Source organism: Tyto alba, unplaced genomic scaffold (assembly GCF_018691265.1).
Source record: "Tyto alba isolate M040663 unplaced genomic scaffold, T.alba_DEE_v4.0 Super-Scaffold_10, whole genome shotgun sequence".
NCBI classification, from domain to species: domain Eukaryota; kingdom Metazoa; phylum Chordata; class Aves; order Strigiformes; family Tytonidae; genus Tyto; species Tyto alba.
The window spans coordinates 12,993,512-13,015,606 of record NW_024881262.1 but is presented as its reverse complement, the minus strand read 5'-3'; the positions used below and the strand labels follow the sequence as shown (position 1 = coordinate 13,015,606).

At 43.8% G+C, this 22,095-nt stretch overlaps 1 protein-coding gene across 4 annotated transcripts in view; it reads right to left on the bottom strand.

Moving 5' to 3' along the window:
• The window catches only part of LOC104364384 (LIM domain containing preferred translocation partner in lipoma), a 335,033-nt gene that overhangs the window by 112,384 nt on the left and 200,554 nt on the right, over positions 1–22,095 (bottom strand). For all 4 annotated transcript variants that reach the window (XM_042796896.1, XM_042796895.1, XM_042796901.1 and 1 more), the window contains one exon: positions 4,073–4,747. In XM_042796896.1, coding sequence (XP_042652830.1) covers positions 4,073–4,747 — 675 coding nt within the window. The remainder of the gene's footprint in view (positions 1–4,072; positions 4,748–22,095) is intronic.

Below are 22,095 nucleotides of genomic sequence, written 5' to 3'. Positions count from 1 at the left end.
GTTTCATGAGACTGTCAATGCTGGTTGCAGCAGACAGCAAAGAAACACAACCTCCAGCAGCGCGGAAACAATGTGGTGGTTGAGGTCTGCTAATCACGAGTGGCTACCACCACCTAAACCATGCCAAAAGCGTAAGCTGCCTCGTTAATTTTACCTCCTGATTTCCAGCTGTCTCCCCACTTAATTTCCATAGTGCTAGAACGGTGCACAATGCTGAAGGGATGTCTGAAGAGGAGGTCATGCTCCATATGCACCGATGCCTGAATATGTGTAGATAGGGACAAGAGGACTTGTGGGGGCTAACTGGGTTAGGAAACTCGTATACTTGTGCCATGTGAGTGAGAACAGACACAGCTACCAAAGGGTCACCGCTGCCTTACTCATTCCAGCAAATCTACAGCAAAGGGGTGTGGATTTGGATGCTATACTAAGTCAGAGCCACAAGGCACTTTTGTCTGCCCCAAATTGGCAGATCGTTCTCAAGAGATCAATGTTTTTGTTAAGATTTTCACCCTTATGGACCAAAACCACAAGCTGTCTCAACTGATTTCAGTGGCACCCAGTCTGGATGCCGAAAATGTGCAGGTCCTTTTGGGAGGGAATGTGGTTTCCCAGACCTATGTATAGGTTCAGAAAGAGGAAGGAGAGTACAAGGGATCCAAGACCTAGGAAGGACAGACCTCCCAGATGTCTACAGCGGCCACCCCTCAAATACACCAGAAGCCATATGAGGTCCCTAAAAGATCCACAAAGCCACCTGGGAGACACACAATTGTGTCTCAAAAACACTCAAACATGACCTAAAACAGTGAAAGGACCTAGACCTATTTGGAGGTATAATAGCTCAACAAGGGTATTTGGTGTCTTAACCAGTCTAGCACAGAAACATCTGATGATAGCTGAGCTGGCCAGTGGTGGGAGTTTCAACTTGTTTTGGCCACAGTGCAAACTTGAAGGAATTCTCCATGTCAGAAACTGGCTTTGCCATTTTTGTTTTCTGCTGTGGACATCTTGGTGCCAGAAATCAGCGTACCTAGTGAGTCACCCTGGTCTTTTGTTCTCTGGCCTTTGGGAGGGGAGAAGTTAAGGGAGAGGCTTCAGAATTTGACTTGGCCTGAGCAGGCACAGCACCACTGGCAAAAAGCATGAGAGTAGCTGGTCATGTCACATGTTTCTGTGATGGTCTCATGACAACTCCACTGCTGCTCTTACAGAAATCCCTACCACCTACCATCCAGAGGAGAAAGCTCATGAAGTTTTTGGCCAGGAACGCCCTTGAAGCACGTGAAGGTTTAAATGAGGACATGCACTCCACTAGTTCATTTCCTAACTAGGACTAGGGTGTTAATGCTAGAGAGGGTGCTACAAAAGACTAAAATGCACAGAGGTTTCACATGCGTGACTCTCACTTCCATAACTGGCCCAAGGACAGAATGCAAGGCAGTAAGTGTGTGAGTAAAACTCATTGTTCTCAGTGGGCTTTAAAAACCAGTACAGATTATTTGCTGTTCCCATACCAATCCAGATTTATTTTGGATCAGCAGCGACTTCAACACGATTAGCACGCAGCAAAAAACACAGAGCCACAGAACCATGAACCTCTCCCTAGCCAGAATGCAAAAATATAAACATCCTTTTTTTTTGTTTGCCCTTTAAAAACCCTAAACAAATTTAATGAAAAATTTTACCTCTCACAGTGATGGATCATGGTATGTATTATAATTAAGGACCATGAACTTCTCATCTGACATGGATTTGTTACAACATCTTTAATATTTTGCACACTAAGTGCGTTCAAAATTAAGAATGCACTTTTTTGAATACATTTAGAAATTGTTTTATATTTTAAGATCATTCCCTTGCAAAATGAAAAATTCCTGAAGGTCTTCTTGCATTTTATGAGATATGTATTAATGCCTGTTTCTTACCCTGGCTTCTCAAATCAATTTTCTTAACTGAAAGGGCTCAAACCAACCTTGAAAAGGCAAAACACAACAAAAGGCAGAAGCCAGTTTTGTGTAGGAAGATATGTTAAAATTCACATTGTAACCAACAAGTCAAATTATAGTGACAATTCTCCCTACCAGATATCTGGCTCTGACATAGCCTTCCTTTTTTTTCCTGTAAACAAAATCATTACAGAGTAGATTTTATGAATGAGTTAGTCTGCAAAGGAAGAGAAAAACGTAAGGTAAAACTGGACAACACTGTGTCATCGGCAAATCATACAGTGTTTTAATACTGAGCATTTGCTGTTAGACTGTAAGATTCTTCACCAATTAAACTATATATTTTACAAAGCAGCAATCAAGCAGAGTCTGCCACCAATGTGTTAGAGAAGAGTTGTAAGTTTCAAAAATGAAATAGATACACAGATATTTAGCAGGCTGGTAGTGAATTAAAGTTCTGGAGGGATCTATCACCAAGCAGATAATAGTCTGTTTTGCAGAAGAACCGAAATTATTTTTATAGAGACATGTATGAAGTATTTCTGCATGTGTATTTGCAAATGCCATGTGCACACACACAAACATATATATATATATAAAAAAAAGAAATGCATATATGAAACCTCAAACTTGATCTAAATTAAATTGTCCTTCCAGCTTTGTAATGCAAATGAGACTAACAGGCTTGTGCTGTTTGTGGTTTGAGATGATTTGTGTTTCCATAGAGATGCTGACTGAAGTAAAGTTTTTGAATTTTTTATATATATAAGCCTACTTGTATCTATAAAAGTCTAAATATGGATCTGCCGTACCTCAGCATTTCCTCAGTAACTCCACTGGAACCACAACGATTTACACCAGTTAAGGTTATGTGCAAATTTTGTGTCTTTCACTATTTTCCAATTTAAGCTCCGAGAGTTTATTACTTCTCTCCCCACTCCTAGCTTCTCGGTAAGGAAGTGGAAGAAAAGAGAAAAAGCAGTTTCTTAGCAGCTAGCAGATAATATTTCAAGGACTTCTGTAATTTATTGCCCTCTCTAAACTGCCTGGAGAAACATCTTTGCCTTCAAAAGTTCCCACTGTCAGGAAATCTGGAATTTGGGGAAAACAGTCTGTGTGCTGCTAGTGAAGGAAATGCCAAAAGGACAGACTTTCTGTTACGTGTCAGAAGCTTTTTCCCCTTCTTCTGTGAGCAGCCACAAGCTGAAGAGCTGGGATGTGCTGACATGAGCCAGGGTGGGCCTGGCCAGCAATGGTTTCACTGCCTTTCCACCTGGGCTTGGCTGTCCTCAGCCTTCAGTGGAGCCTAAGCTTGTCATACACTACGAGGACCCCACAAAGCTAAAGTGCCTGTGTGTCCTCAGAGCCATACTGGAGATGGTCACCAGCAGAAGCAACAAAAGCCAGACAGGGTCAAAGTCTGGGCAGCAAGACCAGGCAGACCAGTTTAACTATTTCAAATTGGCTTCGCTTTATGAGGTCCGGGCACCAGTTCAAGTGGATGGAGGTGACGTGGAGTACCATCACGTGAGAGGAAAATCAGAGCTGAGCTCTGTGGGAACTCATTTCCATGTGGTTTCAGTGATAAGTGATTTTTGAACAGCGACACACCAGAGGTCAACCTCTGCAATCACTCTGAACCACAATCAAAACCAGCCTCTTTGGTACCTCCTATCTGCCTGAGAAGAGGAAGGATTTGTCCAGTGAACCAGAGGTGTTCACAAGCACACGGAGCAGAAGCTCCCACCCAACCTCTCATTTGATCTTGGGAGGGCCCGTAAGGGAAGACCCAAGTGCAGCAACACCGTACAGAGGTACGGCCAGCGAGGTCCTCGGGCAACGGCAAGTCAAGGGACACATCCTCCCTCCTGCCCGCAGGGTGATACCACCTCCCTGACAGTGGCTGAGGGCGTTTCTAAGGTCCCACAAAGGCCACTTTTCAAATCAGATGAGAGTTCCCCATTTCCAGCTTCTAAGAAGCCATATGGAAGGAGACCTGCCCCAAGCCCCCGCAGGCACCCTTTAACTCCCCACACCACCTTTCAGGAAGGGTCCCAGAGCACGTTCAGCCGCGTGGCTCTCCGCTCCCCCAGGACGGCTGGCAAGCACCCACGTCTCCTTACCTTTTGCTGCAGCGTGGGCGGCTGCGGGGCCAGCACCGGGTCGGTAATGTAGGTCTTCTTCGTGCTGGGCGGCTGGTAGAGCCCAGGAGGAGCCTGACCCACGGTGTTACTAGCAGGATATGTTGGCTCAGCCTTCCAGGAGCTCTGTGGCACATAGGGCGCTTCGGAGCCGTTCCTCCCCCCATACCCCCCATAGTAGGGGTCCTGGTAGCGGCCCTGCGGTGGTGCATAGCCGTAGGTGGGCTCCGAGGGCCGGGCAGGCGGCGGGGTGTAGCCGTAGTCGGGCCCATGGGGCTGCGGAGGGCCGTACTGCAGGGCGCCGGGCGGGCGGGATGGCGGGGGAGCGTAGGGCTGGCCGGGCCCGAGGCTGCCATAGTGCGTGGGCTGCGGGCCGGGCGGCTGGTAGTGCGGGCTGGGCTGCGCCGTCCGAACCTGGACGTTGAAAGCCGGGCGGCTGGGGGTGGAGGCCGTGGCGTAGGAGGCCGGCACCGGTTGCGGCTTCAGGGTGCCGACGGGAGTGACCGGGATGGGGGCTGGCTGCCCTGGGCCCTTGGTGGTGGACTTCTTGGTGGCGGTGAGGGGAGGCTGGTTGGGGATGATCATCCGTTTGTGGCCAGTGACAGGGGTGGACACGGATGGGGTGGTGGCGGCGGAGCTGCTCGCGGTCCCAGAGCCCTAGGGAGCAAGGAGAGAGAGCCGCAGCGTCAGCAGGAGGGGCCGGCTCGGGCATCAGGTCAGGAAGCGAGGGGTTAAGTGGAAATGGGGTTTTACAGTAACATCTGCGCAGCAACTCAAACTGCTTAGGAAAGCAGGAATGTACCTGAGACCACATGTTATAAAATGGTAATAGCAACCCTTCCCTGCTCTGACAGAACAGGGACAGCGCCGCGGCAGCCAAGCAGAACTGTTGTGCACGGCGTTTCGTCTCTCCTTGGAGTTTTCTCCTCTGCCTCCAAACAAACAAACAAACTAAAAAGCAATAAACGCAAGAAAAAAAGGAGACTCGCTAGAGAATAATTAGGGGAAAACCCATGCATTCCTGTGAAAACTAAAGTGTTTTGAAAAAGAGAAAATAAGATTACAGTCTCTACAGAGACGTGAAATTCCTTGGGTCCCTAGAGCGCTTGTAGGGTACTGCCCCCCGATATGGGAGCTCCTTTAACAACGCAGGAGGCAGCAGAATGGGATAGCCTAAAAGCATGTCCCAAGCTGTAAGAATTAACTCAGATCAAAGCAAAATAGGGAGGTGTCCCTGTCGCTGGCTCTTCTCCTAAGCACTGCTGGTTGAAGTCCTGACCCCAGAGAAGGCAAATGTTACACACGGCTCGTTAAAGGGCAGAAAGCGGGCCAGGATTCTCAAGATCTTCAGAAGTCAGCTCCCACCATGGCAGCCATGTAACCCTGCACCAGTGCCCGAGGCACAGCAGTGCTCGGGCAGCCAGGGAAGAGATTCACAGCAAGTGCCGCCACTTCCTGCCATTTGGCCACCAAATGAAGATTTAGTGCAGTGACACTGTCCTAATAGGCATCATACATCCTTGTGTCTAATGTACTTGTTTGTCTGGCTTAACTTATATTTAAATCCCACGTCCAAAAACACTGGTGTGAAAGGACATCTTTGTAAAGAGCTAATTATTATTGAAATAGTTTCCAAAGAACACTGAAGATCACCCTTAAGTCTTTTCACTAAATCAAAGAAGAGCAAACTTGAATTTCGGGAGTTTAGAATCAGGTAAAATTTCCTGCCTCTCTATTTTCCTTTATTCTGAAAGAGTACCTGAATTTCACGCCTTCCTGTACAGAGATGCATTAAAGTGAAGACATGCAGCTTAACAGTATTTCTCTGCTGTTACACTTAACACCATAGTTATATAAGATTATATCTCATCCAAATTTCCTCCACTGGACTTGATCTCACGCATGATCTGTTTGATAACCTACAAGTTCACCGCATTCCCAAGTCAGAGCAGCTCAGCCCTCATCAATGGTTGCGTTCATGCTAAAGCATGTGCCACCTTTCTCTAAACGGCCAATCTTGTATTTGTCCCCAGGTGTTCCTGCTTTATGCAGGCACCCTGACCTCTACCTACTACCCCATCACCCTCTTGCTGGGGCTGCTGGACAGGGGAAAGTGCAGTGGGGGGTTCATCGGGACACTCCATGCACAAGCTCTACCTGGGTCAGAGAAATCCTCTGCCTGGTCAGCAGGTGGCGGCAATTAATTGCTGCCAAACCAACCCAGGTCAGTGGCTAGAGAGGAACTCCAACCACCCATTTCTTTGGGCCTCCAAGAGTATCAAACTCGCCTTCCATAGAAGGTGGGAGAAGGCAGACATTCCACACATCCCTCCAACATTTGGCAAACACTACATATGAAGAAAAGGGAGGTAAGAGCAAGCTGCTTAACTTCTAGTCCACAGCCCACAATCAAGTCTACCAAAGGAATAAGGAAGCTCTGCTACCCACTCTTCCCTAGTGACGTGCAAATACATTTTTGCTGATGCATTGCTAAAGACCTTACTCCTGCAATCACACCTTCAGGGCAAATCTCCCATGAAAGTACACCTCCCATGAAGAATCACTATAAATGAGCAAAAAAACAGGCAAATAACAGCATCAATCTGTTTTGAGAGATGAGAAAGGTGTGTATGCAGAGGTGGGTAATAAGAAGACAGCAAATTACTGCTGGAGAAAAAACATCTCAATGTATTCAAACCTTGACCTTGCCAACAGATCCATGACAAGGCAGTACATAGACTGAAGAGATTTTGAAACTGAGAGCAAAGAAGAGCTGAAGCATGTCTCAGTTGAACTACAAGGGCAGAGACGGGTTAAGGGTCTGTAGCCTTCCATTAATACTGCCTGATTCTTCTATTTCTGAAACACCTGATGGGGAGCAGGCATTCCTCAATCCCTGTGTCAGAGCACAACTGTACCAGAACTCATTGCTAGAAAGAAAATTTGCTTTCTGTCAGACTTATTCTCCCATGTCAGCTTGGCATTTATGCCTGGGAGTGCTAGAAACTTTCCCATTTCTTCACCTATTTAATTCTTGTAAATGACAGTAGTTTGTCCACTTACTGTAATGGGATGAAAGGTCCACAATGCGGCACTGTGTAATTACCACCAGAAAAGCATTTTTCTTTTCCATGTGAAGAGGGAGAAGGTAGATAATGTTTTAAAGACAATGGCCTACTGGGGGGAGGGGGAAAGCCCAAATCAAAACAACAGAAATGAGCCCTATTCATCACATCTTATGTTTCTGAATGCAGATTCTGGAAGCAGGTGATGACAGACTGCTAGTAAAGCTCTTGCGATGGAAGTCTATTCCATCCCAAGAACTGGGAGACTTTAATCTTACATATAAACATCCACATAAGACTTCACTCAATGTGTTGATGCTAGTTTCCTGCCTGGACTGGAATATACCTTAAGAATGAATGATACTCCCCTTTCTCCAAAAAACCCCTTGCTGCCTACTGACTGGCACTCTGAAAGGCTCTGAGCAGCTCGCATGTTCAACACTATAAAGAGGATGAGCTGAGAGTCTCTCCTCCTGCATCAGAGCCCAGTGAAGGAAGGTGGCAAATTGGGGGTGCCTGGGTCAGAGACCAAGCTTTGCCATCAGCTCATCAACTTCACAGCAAAGGCTTGAGCTAACAAGTACCGGCTGCATTGTGGCATTCAAACCACAGGCTGCCTTGAGGAGGAGGAAGTTTGCATCAGTAGGAGTCCCCAGAGGCACCCTGTGTGACTCATTCTGAATTCCTCTGAGGGTGCTGGGCAAGTGTGTGATGAAATCTGGGCTTTAGGGGGAGGAAGAGGGTGTAAGGCTAGTTAATGTGGTGTAGTAGAGCAGGTTAGAGGGAACTTAATACTACTGGAGCATTGATGATTTATGGGGACGCAAAGAGGAATATTGGCTATAGCTCCTAAGCAAGAGCACAGGTGAGGTATCACCATAAATCCTCTGCCCTTTTGCCTGAGAGAGATGAGTGGCCACGGTCCAGCCTTCTGTATGTCTAGCCATGCACTCAGATATCACCCCAGACTTAAACCTCTAGATTATTCATGGATTAAGAAAAGACTTTATAAACACACATGAACTATGGACAAGATTCCTGCTCTGAAGACAGGCATGTGCAGAAAGATGAGAAAAGGGTACTCAGATACCACAGGGAAGAGTGATTTCAACAGATGTCTGGAAGGCACTAGGAGGATAGGAGAGATGGATGAGACTATAAAGATGCCAGGTAGATGGAGAGGGAGTAATGAACAGAAATCTGGAAAGGGCTACCTATATCACTGGGAACAGTCCTAGCAAAACAGATGACTCTCACAAATGTTTCATCCAAATGAGTCCACAGAACTACTAGCACAACAAAGTAGACTCATCCAAAAGCACATGGAAGTGACAACCTAGAAGCATGAAAACAAGTAGAAACAGGAGAAAGACGAAGGGGAAAGACAAGGATCGGATTCATAGGAGTGCAGGCATCCCTTCCTCCAGCAGCTCCTGGACAGCTCATTTCAAAACCATATTGCATTTGCAAGTGACTATTGCAGTCAAACACGCTCTCTGACATCCTCTAAGGGCTGTTTTCAGAGGAAGACATGCTTTCCTCTGCTCGCCATGCACTAAATGAAACTGTCTGACACACTTTGCAAGTGCAAATTAGAACCACGCTACTTACCATCAACTCCTTCTTGCAAATTCATATTTGCAAAGAGAGAGTAAACTAGAAACCCCAGGTGCTGATAACGCAGAGTTGTTAAGAGAAACAAGAGTAGGAAGGAGTTAAATTCAGAACCTCATCTACCACAAGTATTATAATACAATTTTTTTTTTTTTTTTAATGGGGAAAGCACAAAAGCCTTGTTTAAACACAGATGGAAGTACCTAAATGTTCTGCCTCTTCTACAAATGAATTATCCAGCAGTTCAAATAAAGGTGAACTAATACTGACAAAATCAAGTAAAACTCAATCAATGTGGGAGGAAAAAAACCCCCAAAAGAGTTCTCCTAAAAAAAGTTACTATGTGTAACCATGAGGGGAATCATTTTGCTTGGTAACTCCTGCCCTGTTTTCTTAAATGCAGTGTAAGTTTATAAACATTTGCAGGAGTTTCTTGTACCAACCATCATACAGGAAGTCTCTGGTGGTGTGATAAACCCATGCTGTCCTGGGCGTCTGTCAAAGCTGGGTTATCTGGATTCAAAGCTACCCTGGTGGGGAAACCCAAAATCCTGAGTATCTGTGTGATTATTCATTCTGTAGAAAATATTTACATAGATCTTAAATTAATTCAGTGTATACCTACAACTAAAAAAGTCACCACATAGGTACTAGGAATGGAACCTGCTGTTCTGTAGAAATTAGCCTATATTTCTATACCAAATGTCGGGGTTAAATCTTAAAAAGAGTACAGAATAACTACAGTCTACAGCAGGAGCATGATTCTATATGATCAGCTGGAACTCTTATGAAAAGGACTTCATTCTCCTTTTATTTTGTGCATTTGTAGAGTATTTTCTATACAGTCCCTTCAGTTATTCAGTTTCACAGGCTGGATCAAAATGCCAACACAAAGTTTATCACATTCTATTCAATTCTCCAGGCATTTTTTATAAAGGTACAGTTGAATAGCTTTAGCCCTTTAGCTGTCAAATTATCACATATAAAGATACATTACTCCAGCTCAGTGGTTTTCAACCTTTATGCTCGGCAGACTCCAAATGTTTTTCAGGGGAGGCAAGCTCCTTTATGGAGAGAGTTAATCTACTGACAATAAACATGGTTTTTTAAGTTACCTTTCACTGAATTCTTAGTTACCTTAGGAGTGATCCACGGACCCCCAGGGTTTGCAGAACACAGGTTCAGAACCACGGCTCTAGCTGGGGCTCCCTTTTTCGAGTATTTCAGTCACTATTTACTCCAGGATAGGAATGAAACAACCCTTCTTCCTCAAAAGGCAGAAACCTGGCAACTACCGTCAGGCTGAACCCAGGATGTAGCGTTCCCAGGGGGCTGCCCATTCACAGTGCCCGCACAGCATCTCTCTTCCTAGCTCAGCCACTCTTCTGCACAGTCCACGGGCACAAGCTGGACTGAAACGCGAGGCCAGCGCAGGCATGTGCCAGCTTAAATCTTTTAAGTATGGCTCAGTGGTGGTGGTTGGAGGCCTGGGTGGGAAAGGCAGCGAAAGGTGGAAAATTAACTTGGCTTCTCCTGACACCACGGACTGGCATTCACCTCGGCTAGCTAGAGGTGCTTAAGGTGCTCTCTGTGAAAAGCATCTCCACGGGGTCATTTATCCCTTTCTAATATTGAAGCCTAAAACAGGGGAGATGAATCATCCACTGGGGGAATCTACTTCACTCATGTAAAAGAAGCATAAAAACAGCCAAGACAAGTCACTGAATATTTAGACAGCGCAAGTTAGTGGAGACAAATTCCACAATAAGCAGGTAATTTTGATGTGATTGTAAGAAGCACTGATACCTCTTCCCTGCATTAAGTGGACTGCCACTCAAGCTCAGCTAGTGCTGCGCACCAAGGGAATTTCTGAGTGCCAGCAGCTCAGAAGATCAGCTAGCACCCTGCCACGCTGTGCAGCACTGAGAGGCCGGGCTGCAGAGGCATTTCTAGCATATGAAGGGGGGTGACGTGGGTGGGCCAGCCCTTCCTACCTCCTTTTCCAACTCCAGGCTGAACAGTGGCTCCCGCTGGAACTGGAGCTGCTGCTTTCCCAGAAGCAGTGGCTGGGCTGAGCCTCCCTCCTGCCTGAGGTAGCGGATCCCAGCTCCCCCTCAATTTGTGAAGGATAATCCCAAAGAAAAATCAAATACTCTGCTTTGAAACCTGGGCCTTTAGGTACCTGAAAATGTGAACAGGCATTTTATGGGGCTTCCTGATGTGCAGACACTTCTAACTCCTGCTGACTTTAAATTCTGTATTTGAACAAGCTGCCTTGCTAGCGATAATGTATGGCCATGTTCCCCTGAACACATTCTCTTTTTCTGTCTGAAGTAATATCTGGGTGAAAAAGAGAAATCTAGCCTTTCATTTGGGACTTTCAGACGCCTGGAGTCCTGGTAGAGCTCCAGCTGGGTTGCTGAATGTCCAGAGATTCTGGGTAGATACACTGCTCCCATTCAGCATACCTGATGCATTTTCAATATACAGGATCTTCTGGACTTCTTCATAATGTCCCAACAGTAGGCCAGGGACACTGAGGACACGTCAGTCCCCTTTGCACTGCTGCTATGTGGTGCACACAGCTCAACTGCTAACACAGATTTCTTTTTGTGTCAAAATGCTCTTAGAATCCAGTCCAGAATTTTGAAGTCTGGTCCAAAATTTTAAACCCCTCAGCCAAAACACGTTTATAATCAGATGAAGCTTTTCTTTACAGTTTCATCATTCTCTCATTTCTAGTTTACAGCGGACAAGCGAGTGTCATGAAGGCATGGGCTGTGTACGGATCAGCAGCCACACTCATGCTTCCCAGATGTGTTTATATGGGATTCAGCTTGTTGGCTTGATCACCAGAAGTTATCAAGGTATTTGAACGGATTGCTCCTAGGCATTATACCAAAAGAAGAAGAAATCTTATGAAGTGTTCATCTCTGGTTCTCAAATGAAGAGAATACCTTACAGATGCCATAAAGTGTTACAAGAACACAACTGCTTCTTAACTTTGATCTGTTTTTCAGCTGCTACTGTGGGTGGAAAAGGAGTCAACATAGCTGTTAATGTTTCTGTTCACAAACTCTTTTGTACTCCTTGTGATGGCCCAGCTTGAAACACAAGGGAGAAGAGAGTGCACAAAAGAAAAGGTGATAACAAGCTGATCTCCAATAATTTATTGTGGAAAACAGCCTTTCACAACTGAAAAGAACAGTTATAGACACACACCTTGGTTCAGCTTTCAGTACGGGTGTCAAGTGTTTTAGGCAATCTGGGTTTCCACTTTCCAACACTCCATTAATTCCAAAGAGCCTGAACACATCTGAAAAGTTTGGTCTCCAAAACTCAACAGTGTTATGCCAGGGAAGAATTTTGCTTTTCCTTCTCGGTTTCATATTTACTTTTTTATTTGTTTACCTCAATACTATCACTACGATGACTACTATGAGATTTTTTTATTTGTTTTTCCCTTTCTGATGAGTGATCATCTGGTATTTATGAGAAGGACTATGTGAGAGACCAGCTTTAAAAGATGTGCAAACAATTGACCTAAATACTTCTAGCTCTGGTAGACAGTCAAGGGCCGTAATTTTAGCTTAATTCACTGAAAGGGCTAGTTATTATTAAAACTCTCATATTTAAGCAATTCCAATTGACCAGTTCAAATGCAGTAGCAATTTAATCTACAAGAACCTCGGATATGAACACGAGAAATATCTTTGTCAAAAAGCTACAGAAGATGCCAGTCATGAGAAGTTAAACGTTTTCTGAATTCATCTTGGGATATTTCTGTAATTTCCCACTCTCATCACTAAAATGACAAATTGCGCCCATACGGACCTCGGGAACATGCAACGGCAGTCCCCTACGCTGGCTGAATCGGTGGCACATCAACTCAGCAACAAATTACATAAGGAGCTGTGCACCACAGCCCTTTGGTTATATCAAAACGCAGAACTACTGAATACAATCCCAGAACAGAAGACCACAAAAAGGGTAGAGTGGTACCATGTGAAGACAAGTCACTGTGTGCATGGAACAGTGAAACAGCCCCTTAAGTAGCGCCGTCTCTCTCTAAGGCTTAGCAACACAGGAATGTCCAAAGCATTTCCATTCAGCAAACCGGGCCCTCCTAACAGACTGAACAAGTCTCCTTGCTTAATTTAGGCAAAATGTTGCCCTGCCTGACAACTGGGAAGCCCCCACCCCCTATAAATATGAATTTTGGGTAAGCGAAGTATTTTTATGACTTTTGCTATTACTAAGCTAGTGAAGCTTAAAGTATCATAATTACACCATCTACAGACTTAAAGACGTTTTTTTCTTCCTTTTATAACTTGATATTTGTAATGGAAAAGAAGCTAATGTGCGTGATAAATATGGGCAGGTTGGAGAGTTATACAGATTATGCCGCTATCCATGGATGTGTATCATAATTATAAAAAAATGGTTTAAAAAGCTGTATTGGAAGATGCATGAGTGAGGGGAAGGGATGTGCACCTGTGAATGACAGGACGAAATACATGTATTCGTGAAGTGTTTCTGGAGAAGTCTTCTAACACATATATAGAAAAGTTATCATTTTCTGTTGTGTATTGAATAACGGATTTAAAGAACAGTCCAAAAACTCTATAAAAGCTTCTCATTTTCTACTAAATCACAAAGGAGTTTAGAGTGTTTATAGAGTATACAAGCTTTCTTCCTTTATTAATTCTAGAGAACATTAAAAGAGTGTGCATATGAACACATAAAATAATATGAAATACATATGCACTCAGACACCACTTGGTTTACTTTTTGTTACTTGTTATTTGTTTACAATTCCATTTATTTGCTGTGTTGCTTGCATTTATGACCTATTTATCTTTTCAAATTCCAAAACTCTATTAAACCAGATTTTAAAAATTATCCTACCAGAGGGCATAAGCATTTTCAAATGTTAGTATTGTCTCTATTTCCTGTGAAAACCATGTGTTTTTATTCTTCTTTTCCCCACGTTTTAAAGCCTGCGTGAATAGTAGTACAGAAGAGCAGAAGCATCAGCGAACAATTCTGTGTTCATACAACATCTGTTTTCTTATGGTTCACTTGAGGTCCAGAACCCACCATCATCCGCCAATATTTTTAGTGGGCTACAGAATTATTCAAGTTAGTAACCTGAGTGGTTAGCAGCAGAGAAAAACTATACAGCCTCACCAGAAAAATAACAGTTCAACAACAACAACAAAAAAAAACAACATAAAAGACAGGCAAATGTGACAGAGAGGTTATTTTCCTATTAGGTCCAATGTACACCTTTCCAAAAGGCTGGCGAGCTCCAACAACAGGTCAAATTTAACTGTTTTCCCAGATGGCTCCTTCTGGGAAGTGGAGTGGAACGTTCCCTCATTTATCCGTCTGCCTTGGTTATCACCGCTGCCTGAAATACCTTAGTCTTTCCACAATATCGCAGATTCCAAGTACAATGTTGAGAAACCTATCTGATTGGAAAGGTTTTCTTTCACCTGCTGTGGCTTTTAAAATTATTCTATAGGTATATAAATACATACACAAAAATATATACAATTTATCCACTGCAACATGTCTAGTCAAAACACCGGGGCAGTACTGTAACAAGTCAGGAAAGTGAAAGAGCATTAATTTATAGCACAAGAAAAAATGCCGTATGTACCACAGAAATACTCAAGCACAAAACAAAACAGAAAGTTAGAATATTTTTAAATTAAAGCATTAACTCAGAATAATCACTGTTTCCTCACTATTTTCCTCTCTTACTAGAGAACATATAATTGCTTTAAATGTATGGTTAATGAAGTGTTACTCAAAAAACACATTGATAAAAATTTAAAATTGTAACAGTATCACACTAAAAAGCCTGTGTAAAGCAATGTCAAATCCATTGCCTCACCAGGCTTGGTTCTGTTGCAAATAGCATTATAAATTAATCCAGTTTTCCTAAATATGCCTTGAGGAAACAAAACCACAAATAGCCATTGTAAGTTTTAATATAAAAAACACAAAAAACCAAATAACAACAACAAAAAAATCTTCTCTTCATTCTTAACCAGAATGCAAGAGCTGTGTTTTCAGCAACTGATATTGCTGAAGAGGTTATATACTTAGTCCAAAAATATCAACTTTTTTTGATGCAGCTTAGATATACATACTAGTTTAATACCAGGCTTTCTCCTCCGCCACACTCCTCTCAGCTCAGCAATTTCAGGAAAAAAGGTTGCTAAACTTCATCAACAATGACCTAATGAGCCCAATTAAATTATGATTTATAATTTTCCTCACTTACACCATTTTTAGACCAAAATAACATCCCAAGGCATTTGCTCTATGGCTGCTGATTGGGTTAAGGTTATCACAGTCACAGCTGAGAACCGGAATATTCTTTAATACCTCCTGCTGCCTGAGTTACGTTTTTTCAAAAGTGCCTTATATCAAGCCAGATTCTGATCTCAGTGACATTGGTGCCAGCTTAAGCACATCTGTTGACTCCAGCAGATATACTCCAAATACACTGGCTGTTGCAGATCAGGATTTGGCCTACTACTGCCTCTGAATTTGAGGGGTTTTCTCCCCCCTGGGAACACAGCGGAGGTTTCTATGCAAACTGTAACAAATCCTACGGATCTGACCCCCGCCAGGTAATAATCGTCTAGCTTTGCTTAAAGCTCATCATGTAAGGAGATCTTGGCAATTCATAAGGCTGCAACCTGTACAAAAGCAAATTACATTTATAACTGAGGCTAAATATAGCCTGCACTGGACTAAGCCTCAGCACCTCCAAGAACCCAGCTCGGCACGTAACAGCAGCAGTATCGACCAGTCCAGCTCTCAGACCAGCTGTGCACACTGACTCGTGCACCCATCCACAAACACTTTTGCATCAGGAATTAAAAACAAGCGTGCTAATTCAAAACAAACAGACATACCCTCCCTCTCTCCTCACTTCTTTCCTTGTGGTAGATGTATAAATGCATACTGATGGCTACTGGGATTTACAGCCTAACTGGTTTTGACATTTTTAACTTCAGAATTTGAAACAGTGACCTTCTAGCCCTGGGGCAGGAGTGCTAAATGCTAAACACTTTGGGACTAGGGAGTATTAATTTAGTCCTTCTGAGTATCTTGGCTTCCACAATGTTCTAACAAGGGCTCAACGCTCTCCAAAACTCAGCAGTGGACGCTCAAAAACTGCAAGGAATTTTGGATCCAAACTGGAGTTTCATGGCTTTCGTTCTTCTTGGTCACAGGTCATATTAAGCTCCAGACCTGAACTCGAGGGTGGTGGGGAGAATTCAGGTCTGGGTCTGAATTTATGGCAGCATTAAATCATATTTCATTTCTAGATTGCAATGCTTTTTTTTTTTTTTTTTTTTTTTTTTTTTTTTTGCGGTTCATGATGTATTTGTATTTTAAGAAAAAAATTATGCACGGAGCAAGCGTCCTGGCATCACAAGTCATCAATAAATCTCTTTTCCATAACAACCCACAAGAATTCACTGCAGGACCCAATTGTTAAAACACAAAGCAATGACATTCTATAAGCTTGCAGAAGTATCATTCTAGCCCTTGTGGACTTGCTAAATTCTCTAAATGAGTCACTGGCCTCTCAACGGAATTCTCAAAACTTAGGTTACACCAGGTTAATTCCCTCCCCAATTTAATTTAGAAGTCCAGCTGCAGCGCACAGCTTTCCAGTGAAAAGATCTAAATGCAGAGCCCATTTGCTCCGAACAGGAAACCTCACAGTCCCAAAGCTCACCTCTTCCTAAAAGATAGAGATAAACCAAGCGAACGGGAAAAAATGTGACTTCTAAAGCCTCGTGGGCCATGTGATGTAAAAATCAATATTCCCCTTGCACGGCACAAATCATTTTCTGCTGAAGGCCAAAGGACCATAGCTGAGGCTACTGTGGTTGGGGAAGGGGAAAGGGCAGCTGTAAGAAATGGAGGATGAGGAGGGGGCAGACACTTTAACCCGAGCATGGAGAAGGGAGGTGCCAAAAATGACCCTTCTAACCAGACCAAGCGATCAGACATGGAATTTGGGGTTGGGCTCAGGGCTTCAGCTAGGTGGGACACAGGGGGGACATGCCCTCTGCCCTGCACGCTCTCCTTGCTGGGAGATGAGATGGTGGCTACTCATTCGCTCTGTCCAAGGCTACTCGTGACAACGACAGCTTGCAGCACGGCATCCTGCTTTAGCTAACTTGTCCCTAACTAGCCACACAGCATCAGCTACACCAGAACCCCAAAAGGAAAGTTTTTGCTGGGCAGACACAGCTTATCGTGCTCTTCATAAAGGGATAAACTATGCTGAAAGTAGTGCAAGATTTTGTACCCCCACCCCTACTCTGCGAGAAGATCATCTGAAGACACCACTGCCTAGTTTGTTAGAAAACCCCCTAAATTTCCAGGCTAAATATGTCATGTCCAGTTTGTCCTTAAGAAAGGGTACAACAAGCAAAAATCACAGATGATCATGCCATTGGTTTCGATGGTCTAAACAAACTTGGTTGAAATGAGAAAACCCTCTTTAGTCTTCCAATATCACTACAGTTTTCACCGAGAATATATCTTAAGGAGGAAAGGTTTTACCTCAGCTGTAATTAATTCTTTTTTTAATAATAAAAGTAAAACCTACCAGAATTTTTTTTTTTTTGAAAATGAAAAAATACAAAAGGAAAAAAGGAAAAAAAATGGAAAAAAGGAAGAAAGAAAAGAAAATAAATAGTTTATCCTCCTACTACTACTGCCAAGAAGTATTTAATTGAGGATTTTGGACTTCATTTAAAATAAAAGTACTTTTCAAGATTGCAGAAAAAGCTTAAAACATGATAAAAGCTAAACAGCCAGATGGAAAACTAAGAAGAAACTGAAGTAAGTTTTTTTTTAAAGAGAAAATACAAATGATTTTAAACAAAACCCATGATATTTTTAACAGATGGAATTGATAATGCTGAACTCAGCCATAATTCTACTATATTTTGATATGTATCTATCAAAGTCCACATGACTTTTCCATGAGACAGACAGATAGATATATAGGCTGATAGACAGATGGATAGATATATAAAAAGAAAAAGGAAAAACATCATTAGGAAAGGGAACATTTTCTTGTCTGTTCTTTCAGTATGATCTTTTTTTTTTTTCATTTCAATTTCTACCTTATTATTTCCTATAAGTAGAAACAGATTTTCCTCTCTTTCAAAAAATTCTTAAACAGAAAACCTCCTTTGACAGTTTCAGCAGCAGATTAATCACTTTTGCAACCCACAAAAAAAAAAGTTTTCTGGAAAGCATAACTGTCTGTAAATGTAAATGACAGAATTACTCTCTCTTATGCTAAGACGCCTACACATGCTCTCACTTCCATGACTCAGCACCAGATAAAAGCTTGTGAGATAATAAGCAGCAAACTTTCCTTTAGAACAATAAAAATGGTTAAAAAACCCCTCTTGCTACCTGCTTCCCACCCCGCTTCACCTCCCTCCCCCTCCCCCCCCCCCCCCCAAATGAAAAGAAATCCCCATGGTATTACAAATTCTGCCAATGGATTCCCCTCCCACTGAAATAAAATACAAATATCCCAAATACTTCAGAGAGGAGAGGGATCAGGCTTGAGCAGCATCAAAATCAAAACACATGCAAACATGAGAGGCTTTTCTTTTTCACCAAATGAGCAAGAATGGGTCTGTTTCAACAAAGAGGAATTTAATTACTGTTCATCCCCTGCCTTGCTCTAATTTGGTAGACAAATTAGTTGAAATTTTGCTCACCTATAATGAAAATTTCCAGGCACTACTAAGGCAACGCACTCATGCCAAAAATCACAGAAACCTGTGGGGAAGGAAGGGGAATTTCAGTGGGACTTTCCCTCCTGCACTGTGGTTGTTGTCTGACTTGAACTTGTCAGAGCCAGAGTAACTTCTCCTTCAGCAAACCAAGTCAGTGGCAGACCCTACAGACCAAAATATGACTCTTATTTTGGACAAATCTTCGAAATAAAAACTGAACAGGAGGGGCTCAGACCTCAGTTAGGTTCTTATGATGCTACTGAAGTGAAAAGGCATGGTCTTGACACCCAAATATTGCCAGTCAGCTTGGAAATGCTGCTGGAACAGGAACAGCCACCTCTTCTCCACACACTCTTGCCAGCCCCAGCTGAGAGGGATGAATATTTACTTGTTAACATGAGATGCCATGGACCTGAGTAGGAAAGGGGCTACTTCCTAAGCCCCTGTACAGTCTGGAGTCCCCCTTGGTGAGTGATGGACATTTCTGCTAAAAGCTTCCATCACCTTATGTACTGAGTGGGTCACCATGAGCCTGTGTCCCTCGGAGGCAGCTCACTCTACCAGGAACCGAAAATTACCTAGTAAATAAAGCAGCAAAATGCTGCTTGTGCCCATCGCCCCTGGAATCCAGCCAAGGGGTACCGCAGCCCCTCCTGAACATGCTGCTGCTGGAGGCTTTCATGTTTTTTTTTTTTTTTTTTTTTTTTTAATGCTGGAAATTGTAAATTAATGGTATTACTCATTAAGTTTAAATTCAAAGGAAAGCCCCAGGGTAAGGCATCCTGGGCCACGGGTGTGGGACTTCTCAACGGAGGGATGCTTTGAACTGAGCCAGAGGTAGAATCAAACCCTTCAAAATACCTTCATTAACAAAGTGCACCTGCTCCGGCAGCAGGCTGGTGAGCGGAGCCCGTGTCTCGGCGTGGTGCTGGCAAGGCCGCGGCCGGAGCACGTGTGTGTCCCACACACACCAAGGAGTGGGCAGGAGCATCCCCGTCCCAGCTGCTCCCCATCGCTGCGCAGGGAGCACCGAGCGAAGAGAGCTTCGTCTGGATGCTCCAGCTCAGCTGGCTGCTGCTGACAATTTCAGCGCCCCTCATCTTCACAGAGCAGTGTCTTGAAATTTTGGGCAGGGTCCGCCAAGCGCTGGATGCTCCCCAAAGAGAGTGACCAGCGCTGGGAGAGGCATGGGGAGAGGGATTCCATGCACCCAAACACCATCCTTTTTCCCCAGTGTTCCCACAGAAAAGCCCTGTAAGCTCTAGATGAGAATCTGCAGGCCCAGAAAATGAAAATACTGGACCATTCGTATTCACGTCTCAAACCCATGCTCTTTATTTCACAAATAACAGATTTCCGCACCCAAATCCGACTCAAAGCAGGTGTAGCTCCAGTGGTTTCTGTGCAGTCACATCTGCTCACACTCCAGGGCAAACGCCAAACTATTTATTGCTACTTAAAATTTATTGCATTTTTAGTCCTCCATCCCAAAACTGCTTTTGTTCAAAAATTCCTTTTAAATCCTTCTATGCTGACTGGATAAATCAAATCTGACAATTAAAGTGGTAAATTGTTCAGAACCTCAGAGTTTCCACCTGAGGATCTCCAAATACTTTTGGAACTTAAACGCATTTAATCACTCCCATGCCTCTTGCAAAATGGAAAAAAAATAATAAAGCATCCTTTTTAATTCTCTTTTCACAGATGAAAAACTGAAGTCCCAGGAGCCCAAAATGGCCCGCTAGGAAGCCGCTTGCCCCAAAGACTGCTTATCCAGTAAATCAGAGGCAGAACTGGGAAAGGAAGCCAGGAGTTTCAGCAACTCTCAGTCCTCTTGTTCTCACCACTTCATCAAACAACAGGCACAGCTATGTGATCATGCAGTTGTCAGTGTTTTCCCTCAAGGGGGCTGGACAGAAGATGCTGAAAGCATTTGATCCACATGGTATTAAATGCTAGCACTGAACATTATTGTTCAATGATGAAAATTCAGACATAAATAACTGGCTTGTTTCAAATAAGTAAAAGGATATCTGTGTTTGCAGGAAACTCACAAGAGGGAGTAAAGAACCAGGGTGTTCCTTTCCTTTTATTATTATTCTTTTTATTTCTTTTGTAGCAGTATCTGGAAATAAACCATGAGACAGAAGAGCTGCTCCCGCTGCTGCTGTGGCAGATGGCAAGCAGGGCTCGAGACCAGGGCTCTGCTTCGGCAGGGCTGCGTGGGGAATTCTGCAGAGGGAGGAAACAAGGCGAAATGTGCAGGCTGCCGTCTGCATTCATATAAAGCGCTGTCTGTTGCTAGCAGCACAAGTTGTTCTGAAAACAAGAGTCAATCATCTGTAGCCTTATTTCTGTACATTTCCTGCAGGGGTCTCATGAAATAAATGAGAATAAATGTAAGGGCGAGAGTTCCTATTAGGAGCAGCCTCGTCAGCATCACCCAGCCAAGCATTTACGTCATCAGCATGCTAATTTAATCAGACCTGAGCAGTGATGCTATAAATGGATTACCATCCCAGCTAGTGTGGTTACCGAGGTAACTCAGCCCTTTGTGCCACAGATACAATCGGCTTAATGATAATAAAAACCTCAGCACAAATGAAACAGAAGGAAAAGTCTGACAGGGCTGACGCATACACGACCCTTTCTCTCCTCTTCCCCCTCCCCTTCCCCAACCTCAGCCGCTTACTGCAATAAAATTAAGTGCTGCTGTGATCTGTATGCACAGCATTCCCATAGGGAACACGCAAGTAAATAGAACCCGCGGAAATAATTAATACAGGCCAACAACTAATGCCGTCAGCACTACTTAGTCATTCCACCAACCCTGAATGGGAGAGGGACACACAGACAGAAACACCACACGGGCAGACTCCAAAGAGCCTGCAAAGGGCTTCAGAGAAGTAGTTGCTCATCCCCATGCAGCATTAATTACACCAGTGGAGTGCTTGGGCCAAGAGCTGACTGCGACAGTGAGTTTAATCACTGCCCACCCCTGCCAGGAGTGGGGCATTTCCACATCATCTCCTGCTCATCTGAAACTGGAGGTGACCTGAGAGTGGGTGGCTCAAAGGCCAGGGAGAAACTCAACAGCAATGTCACCAACCCAGAAGTGGGGGTAACTCGGTCCTTTGCAGGGAGGGCTGAAATGGGGGTTTGGGCTTTCCTGCATTCAGACAGCTCCGCAAAACCAGCAGCCTACTCACCTCCCAGCTCAGCCTGGGAAATGACATCCCTTGCAAAGCGCTAGCCTTGATGGGCTAAAAGGCAGCGATATCCCTCCCTTAAAAATGGACCTAATACCATACTCTTCAGCTCCTCTAGCTCTTTGCCTGAAGGAGCACAAAGCTCCCTGTGGATGCTGAATGCCACACATTTTCCTACTCAGATGCCAAAGACCAAATTTCCCATAGCTTTCAAGATTTTATTTGCTTTTCCTCCTACCCAAAATCTCAGTAATTATGAGCTCAAACAGCATCATCTAAGTACCCAGCTGCCAGAGCAGCTCAGGCATTTCACT